Genomic DNA, 9087 nt, shown 5'->3' with positions numbered 1-9087 from the left:
GTTTACAGTCATTTTTACTGACTTTAAAGTAGAGAAATATCTCTTATTTTTCTGTATAGTGTGTGTTGTGCCACTATCTGGTATGCAAACTTCTCTTCCAATTTTCTTAGTTGTTATTCCATTTGCTTTCTTATCCATTTCTGTAACACACAGTTAATATCAATAAAGAAAATAAACTTTCAAAGTAAACATATTACGCATCAATAACAAGTACACAATAATTATACATTAGTTATTCTGAAATACAACATTATTCTGAAAGTGAAATACATAATATTTTATAGCATCACTGGGCATTATTAAGCTTAATCAGTACAAGCACTTCAATTATTTTGATGAGTGGCCTTGTCGAAATCTCCTATAAAGTCAGAGGATTCGAGGTTTGTCGATGTTGTACCCACAAGGTGTTCATTGAGATTTACTTCCTTTGCCTTGCCTTTAATAGATTCATGGTACAATTGGCATAGATGCCGAGGAGTTCGACACACTTGAGACCAGTGTCCCTTCGATCCACATCTGTAACAGACGTTCTCATTTTTATGAGTAGGGTTTTCTTGGATTTCTTTCCCTCTTACCCGATCAGATCGATTCCATGTGTTGGATCCCTTTCCTCTTGGGTTGTTACTCCTTTCATGGTTGCGGTTAAATCGATAACCACGACCACGACCAAAACCACGATTGTGAACACGGCCACGACCACGCCCACGATAGAAATAATTTATTTTTTCTGGATTTTTTATATCCGTTGCATTTACCTCAGGAAATGCTTTGGTTCCCGTGGGTCGGACATTGTGATTTTTAATGAGGAGTTCATTATTTCTCTACGCTATTATAAGCGCCACAGCGAGTTCAGAGAACCTCGTATACCCACAATTTCTATATTGTTCTTGTAGAACATAATGATTTTTGTGGAACGTTTGGTAAGTTTTCTCGAGCATTTCTGCTTCCGACACATGCTTACCGCAATAATCTAATTGCACCGCTATCCTCAATATAGCGGAATTGTACGTTTCCACCGTTTCAAAATCTTGAAATCGTAGATTTTTACACTCATTGAGTGCATGGGGGAGAGTAATTTTCTTTTGGTTATCAAACCTCTCCTTCAGAGCTTTCCAAAGATCTAAGGGATCTTTGGTTCTCGCATAATCATGCGTAAGATTTTCATCTAGATGCCTTCTCAGAAATATCACGGCCTTAGCCTTTTCATGAGAGGTTGATATATTGCCTTCTTTTATTGTTTCGGGTATTTTGTCAGAATCTAGATAAAGCTCCATGTTTGTAACCCATGCCGTGTAGTTTGTCATAGTTACTTCCAAGGCCGGAAACTGAAGTTTCTCGATTTTTGTCATTTGAATTTCTATTAATATTAAAAGGAACCGTTTACATTAATCATGCAAGCAATTACAAGGAGAGACAATGTAAAGAAAAATAAACTGATATTCATTTTAAATTCACCCGGAGTAAATTCTCCAACGAATAAACCGTAAATAGAAACACAAATAAAAATTGCACATAAAATCAAAAATGCGCGAATCATCTTTCTTGAAATGAAAAATCGGAGAAGAGCGATTTGGAAATATTTGAGAGAAGATGAAATGTTTTGGATGAGGAATGGAGTGAAAATGAGTTGTATTTATAGATGAAAATCACTGTTCATGACCGTTGGAGAAAGGAAAAATTTTTGAAATGTTTTCTTTGTAACCGTTGGGGTTAAATCGAGTGCACCAAAAATCAGTATGAAAATATCGTATTAAACAGTCAATCAAATCTATAAAATTTCATAAAAATTAATAAAAGTAAAAAATTATGGCAATGAAATATTTATATTATGACAACAAATCATGCGACAGCTCAGCTGGTCAATGCAGAGTAATAAATAAATTATACGGCGGCTCGGGCGACCAATTAACAATAAACAGAATATAAGGCGGCTCGGCCGTCCAATTAACAATAAACAGAATATAAGGCGGCGACCAATAAATTAATTAAATTACTAATAAATAATATATGCGGTATTCCGGTCATTATAACATGATATAAATAATAGTAGAGGCGGTATACCAACCATTATAGCAGAGTATAAATGATACAAATAAATTTTACCAATTTGGAGAACGATAGTGCTGATAACGTGTTATAAAAGAACTGGAATTTTATTGTATCGCGAGAATTTAAATAAGTACAAAATTTTATATCCGCAGAAAAGAGATAACTCTGATATGAGATAATATGCTAGAGAGAAAATACTTATAAAAGGAGAGAAAAGATGTTTTTAAGTGTGTTTACAATTGAGCGTTTTCACTCGTATATATAAGCATAAATTTATTATGCAAATAGTGACAGCGGACCCCACATCTTTTATATTTTCAACATAATCGGCTCCTCCTTTTTTGACTTTCATAACAAAACATAGTATCTTTATATGTAGTCAAGGGTATCAATTGGACTAGCGCTGGTTCGGCCCGCAAAAAAATTAGACCACACAGTTCTAAAAGAGCTATAGGGGTTTTCGAAATGATTAATTATATTGTTATATCTATCATTTTTCCCATTTTAAAACACCTAAATTTTCATAAAAATCGGTTTCAACTTTCGTCTTAGAATATAAAATCTGTTTAAAATTTTCTTCTTTAACAAGAGTGTTTTTCATAAACTTTAAAATAAAATTATAGACAAATCAAATTTGACAAGATTTAAATAATCAAATATAAATTAAAACATATAAAGATTTAAGTTTTTCGGACTAGTCTTAATCCAAATGGATTTCAGACCAAAAATCTAAAGTCCAAATGAGCTTAGTTATAAAAATTCATTTTGGGATTATATAAAACTAAATCTAAACAAGTAATTTACAGGACTAGGTGGGTTCAAGGTCTTTGACTTCAGTTTTAATTAACATGCCTATGTGTAGTTTTCAAAAATGAGATACTCATAATTGAGGCAATTGCATGCACATCTCAAGATTTTGGGAACCCCATGAATATATCAACTATATTTTCAATATTATTTTGTTGACAACTTTTCCATAGTACTATGAATAAAGATGTTCTAAATAGCAATTCATGCATCGTCAATATATTAAAACTGTAAATAAAACCACATCAGAATAGTTTATATGATATTTTTTCAAAAATATTTGTGCAAATTATTCATAAACTCGACTTGTCTCTGTGTAATTCACTCGTGACGCTCCGGCCGTCCACAGCTAATGGGTCATCCACGCCCGCTCACTCGACCCGTGGGACGAGCAGTGCGTTAATTTTCCGAAGGGTCGAAATTATTGTTTACTGATCTTGCAATCACCACATGGATTTCTCCGTTCTTTGGCCTCACTCGCACGCTATCATGAATCACTTTCCGATATATAGGTCACCCATCCTTCCACTACTGCAGTTCAAGCATGCTTAAATCTAGAGTTCTAAACATATGTATGTCGTAAAATGTAAGCGAACTTTGGTGACATATGTAGCCAAATAATTCTCTTAAGCTCTTCCATATATCATAACTCGGAATGTTACAATTCACCCCCTCTCAAAGAACACAACGTACTCGTTGCGCCCCATGACATGTCTCAAGACGCCTCTCGGGTCAGAATCGAGATGGCTAAGCAGCTCTGATACCACTTGTTACGTTCCGACTGCCCACGGCTAATGGGCCATCCACGCCCGCTCACTTGACCTGTGGGCCCTATCCCATTTGACGAGCGGTGCGTTAATTTTCCGAAGGCTCGAAATTATTGTTTACTGATCCATGCAATCATCGCATGACATTTTTCCGCGTTTTGGCCTCACTCGCACGCTATCGTGAATCACTTTCCGATAGGTCACTTATCATTTCATTACTCCAGTTCAAATACGATTAACTCTGAAGTTCTAAACGGATGTATACCAGAAAAGGTAAGCGCACTTTGGTGATGTAGGTAGCAAATCAATTTTCTTAAGCTCTTCCATATATCATATATAACAACTCGAAATGTTACACTCTTGCTCAGATTTCGATCCTCTATAAGTCGGATCACTATAAACCACACCATGCATTCTCATAAAATTCTACAAGACATACATCATAACCAGTGTTTGTTCCCACAGTGGTAGAGAAAGATAGTGCTATTCTTGCATATCCTCATGTTCCCTAGCCAAAACTACATTCACCATGACTTCCTTCATACCCAAACTTATTAATTTATGTGTCTTTGGTATTCAAGAAGAATTTTTAGTTTTTTTTTTGAACTAACGAAACTAAAACAATTAATTAAAAGGTTTAGATATCTACAAAGATAAAACCGTATCGACATGAATCCTGCTGAATCCGCGGAAAATAGGTTAGAAAAAATATGACGGCTAGGGCTCTGAGTGGTGATTTTAGGGTTTTGGGTGAGGAAGTGCAGGATGAGAATATGGAGGAGATCGGGGATCATGGGAGACCGCCCGGAGATCCACCGGATGCTCCAGACTCTTGGGTGAAGAAGGTATTAGGGTGCCATGAAGGAGGGATGCCTGTACCGGAGGAGATTGTGGACGAGTCTTTTGTGGAATCAAATCTGAAACTAGAGTTCCCGAATGGTGAGGATGGAGAACCGGTGATAACGATTGGAGAGGAGGTTTTGATTGCTATGAATGGTTTATGGAAGAGATGTATGATTGTTAAGGTCTTGGGGAGGAGTATCCCATTATTGAGCTTAACGAGAAGGCTGAAGGAGCTATGGAAACCTGCGGGATCAATGTTTGTGATGGATCTCCCGAAGAATTTTTTCATGGTTCGTTTTGGAGTAGAGGAGGAGTATATGAATGTGCTATCAGGTGGCCCATCGAGGGCTTTTGGGAGTTACCTTATGGTGCAAGCATGGACACCTGAGTTTGATCCGCTGAGGGATGAGATAGTTACGACACCGGTTTGGGTTCGTTTAGCACATATCCCAGTTAATTTTTATCATAAAACGATACTGATGGGGATTGCCAAGGGGTTAGGAAAACCGATTAAGGTTGACTGCACCACGCTAAAAGTTGAAAGAGCTAGATTTACGAGAATTTGTGTGGAGGTTAACCTTAATAAGCCATTGAAAGGGACAATGATGATTAATGGTGAGAGGTACTGCGTATCATATGAAGGAATCTCGACGAACTACTCGTCATGTGGTATGTATGGACATCTAGCCTATTCATGCCCACGTAAGGTACTGGAGGAAAATCCTATAAATGCGGTTGTTCCAGTGGACATGACACAAAAGAATACGGAGGTTGCAGGTATGGATACAGATTTTATCCCAGTGAGACAGGCGAAGAAAGAGCTAACTCAGAATATGCATAGAGGAGTTACACTGCGGAGTAATGAAAGTAGGGAGATGGTAGGAAATAAGACGTTGATCGGTAGTAAAAGTCGGGGGGCTCGTCAAGAGAGTATGTCGGAGGAGATAAGGGTTTCGAATAGGTTTGGAGGGTTGAATGTGGAGGAGGATATGGAGGAACAAGTGGAGGAGAGTGGGAATAGAGAAGAGAATAAAGAAAATGAGAATACTACTAATATAGTTTCTGGAGGAGCGAGCAAAGAGACTGGGAAGGAATTCTCGTTTGGAAAGAATGGGAACAGAGGGAACCAACAACCAGCTCGATTGGGTCCAAAAGATAAGAAAATTAGCAACATGAGAGGCCCAAATCCTCCTAAGACCAAACTGAGAAATGTTGGGCCTATGCGGGGTTTGGTGTTTGGCCCAATAAGTGGGGAGAGTGGCCTGTCGGCGAGAGGAAAGAGACTACGAGTAGAGAAGGAAAATGTCGGCCGACCAGGTGGTGTTTTCGCAGGAGATGGGGAGCTAGACAGAAATGAGAAGAATTCTGGGCATGTGTACGATAAAGACAACGCTCAGGAGCAACTTGCAGAGATTGATAATCTGGAGTTGGATGAGGCAGAAGTTAGTGCGAGCCAAGGACGAAAAGTCCTGGAGAGTGTGGTGGCATAACATTTTGCCCCGGTGATTCTATCTATTGATTATAAAGATCTGATGAAGTGCATTATGTGGAATTGTCGGGGGGCAAATAAACCCCAATTTCGAAGATCGATTAGATATTTGGTGAAGAAGTTCAAGACAGATATCCTTGCTGTTTTTGAAACTCATGCTGGTGGAGAAGCGGCAGGCCAGATTTGTCGTGGTCTAGGATTTGAGAACTCGTTTCGGGTGGATGCGTGTGGCTAGAGTGGAGGTTTATGACTGTTATGGAGGGAGGAGATTGGAGAGCTTGAGGTGGTCAAGTCGTCGGATCAGTTTATACATGCTCGAATCGGGAATGGAGCAGAGGTGATTAATCTGATTGTTGTGTATGCGGCTCCTTCACCGAGCCGTAGAAGTGGCTTATGGGCTACTTTAGAAGAAGTTTTGCGTAATGCGGAGGGTCCGGTGTTCGTTGGGGGAGACTTTAATACAATAGTGAGGATAGATGAAAGGAGTGGTGGGAATGGGAAATTATCTGAGGATTCTCTAAAGTTTGGTGATTGGGTACATGATATGTCACTGATTGATATGGGATTTCATGGCAATCAATTCACATGGAAAAGAGGGAAAACTGAAAGCACATTTGTAGCGAAGAGGCTGGATAGAATATTATGATGTGCCCAGTCTAGACTCAGGTGGCAGGAGGCAAGTGTGAGGCATTTACCTTTCTTAGCATCAGACCACGCTCCTTTGTATCTACAGCTCACACCGGAGGTTAAGGGTGATGCACGTCGACGTCCATTTCGTTTTGAGGGGGCATGGCTAAAACCAATGAGTTTCAAGACTTGCTAACAGCTTCATGGGATCGTGATATTGATACAAGAGAGGCTTTGCAGAGGTTGGAAGTGACACTCCGAAAGTGGAACAGAGAAGTTTTCGGAAATGTCCAAAGACCGAAAGAGGACTTGTTGATGGAGATTACAGAGATACAAGACAAAATTGAGCAAGACCTCTCTGATGAGATCTTGGTAAAGGAGGGAGAGCTTTTAAAGAACTTGAGATCGTCCTCGAGCAAGAAGAAGTGCTCTGGCTCCAAAAGTAGCGGGAGAAGTGGTGTGTGCATGGAGATAGAAATACCAAGTTCTTTCATATGTCGACAATCATTAGGAGAAAGCGAAATCGAGTGGAGATGCTAAAGAAAGATGAAACTCAGTGGGTATCAGATGCAAAAGAACTTGAGAAGCTAACGGTGGATTATTTCAGAAAACTATATTCTCTGGAAGACGTGGATACAGACATACAAATACTAATGGAGAGGAGATTTGTGGGGCTTACAAGACAAGAGAAAATGGATCTTGACAAAACGTTTTCTGCAGAGGAAGTAGAGAACGCGGTGATAGCTATGGGCAGCTTCAAGGCACCAGGTCCGGATGGTTTTCAACCAGTTTTCTATCAGAGGTGTTGGGAGAAAGTTGGTGCATCTGTGATCAGGTTTGTCCTTCTTTTCTTTGAGACGGGGAAGTTGCCGGAGAATACTAATGATTCACTCGTGGTGCTAATTCCGAAAGTGACGGAACCTGAGTATATTACTCAGTTTCGACCGATAAGTCTCTGCAACGTGTTGTTTAAAACTATCACGAAGGCCATGGTAGGGAGACTGAAGAGTATTATGCCTAAACTGATTGGTCCTGCTCAGTCTAGTTTCATCCCGGGTAGATTGAGTGCGGATAACATTGTTGTGGTTCAGGAAGCTGTTCATTCGATGAAAAAGAAGCAAGGCCGCAAGGGTTGGATGCTGCTGAAACTAGATTTGGAGAAAGCATATGATAGGATGCGTTGGGATTTTCTAGAAGATACACTAAGGGCTGCTGGTTTGTCTGAGAATTGAGTCAAGAGGATTATGGAATATGTGTGTCTGGTCCATCAATGTGTATTTTGTGGAATGGGAAAAAATTTGAGCCGTTTAAGCCATCAAGAGGACTGCGACAAGGTGATCCTTGTCTTATGCATGGAGAGATTATGTCAACTGATTGAGAAAGCAGTGGAGGATAAAAGATGGAAACCAATAAGATTGTCGAGAGGTGGTCCACAGCTATCTCACATTTGCTTTGCAGATGATCTAATCCTATTTGCAGAGGCATCGGTGACGCAGATTCGAGTGATCAGGAAAGTGTTGGAGAAGTTTTGTAAAGCCTCTGGTCAGAAAGTAAGCCTCCAAGAAATCAAAGATTTTCTTTTCTAATAATGTCTCTAGAGGAAGAGGGGAGAGAATAAGCATAGAAAGTGGCATTGCATCAACAAAGGAGTTGGAAAAATACTTGGGGATGCCGATACTACAGAAAAGAATTAATAAAGATACTTTTGGGGAGGTACTGGAGAAAGTAGCTTCACGGCTAGCAGGATGGAAGAAACAAACATTAAGCCTTGTAGGAAGGGTAACATTGACAAAGTCTGTTCTGTCATCAATCCCAGTGCATACGATGAGTACAATTAGCATGCCAGTGGGTATACTGGAGAAGCTTGATAGCCTAGCGAGGAGCTTTGTGTGGGGAAATGGACAACACTTAGTCTCTGGGGATAAAATATACAAGCCGAAGGCGGCCGGAGGTTTGGGGATCAGGGTGTCAAGAGATATGAACAAAGCCTTGTTAGCTACAGTGGGATGGCGTCTGTTACACGATATTGAGAGCTTATGGGCCAAAGTTTTACAAAGTAAGTACGGTGTGGAGGACATACATGACACATATTGGATGGTAGGGAGTAGCTCTAGCTCGTCAACATGGAAAAGTGTGGTAATGGGGATAAGAGAAGTGGTTTTTGTGGGCCATAGCTGGGTCACTGGTAATGGGAGAAATATCAAGTTCTGGACGGATAGTTGGATAGCAGGCCAACCACTCATGACTGAAGTGATTGCAGGGCTTCCATAAGGATATGAAGATATATCAGTTAGAGATATGTGAGGGGAAGGTGGAGGTTGGGATTTTGATAGAATTACCCCGTTGGTAACAGCTGAGAGAAGACTAGAGCTTATGGCAGTAGTAGTTGATACTGTTACTAGAGCAAAGGACCGTTTGGCATGGGGCAGACTCTGAATGGGCAGTTTACGGTGAAGTTTGCATACGCCTTGCTTACAAGAGATGAGAATCCAAGACCGCAGATGG

At 40.0% G+C, this 9087-nt stretch overlaps 1 protein-coding gene across 1 annotated transcript; it reads left to right on the top strand.

The window, feature by feature from the left end:
- Positions 1-4396: 4396 nt before the first annotated feature.
- LOC106324423 lies at positions 4397-5956 on the top strand. Its single transcript, XM_013762395.1, has one exon. It carries the CDS (start codon positions 4397-4399, stop codon positions 5954-5956), a length of 1560 nt encoding a protein of 519 aa, XP_013617849.1.
- The last annotated feature ends 3131 nt before the right edge of the window (positions 5957-9087 follow it).

This window comes from Brassica oleracea, chromosome C2, assembly GCF_000695525.1.
Source record: "Brassica oleracea var. oleracea cultivar TO1000 chromosome C2, BOL, whole genome shotgun sequence".
Lineage (NCBI taxonomy): Eukaryota > Viridiplantae > Streptophyta > Magnoliopsida > Brassicales > Brassicaceae > Brassica > Brassica oleracea.
This window is presented reverse-complemented; position numbering and strand designations above follow the sequence as displayed.

Coding starts and splice junctions, on each gene's coding strand:
- LOC106324423 (XM_013762395.1), top strand. CDS start 4,397: ATGGAGGAGATCGGGGATCATGGGAGACCGCCCGGAGATCCACCGGAT.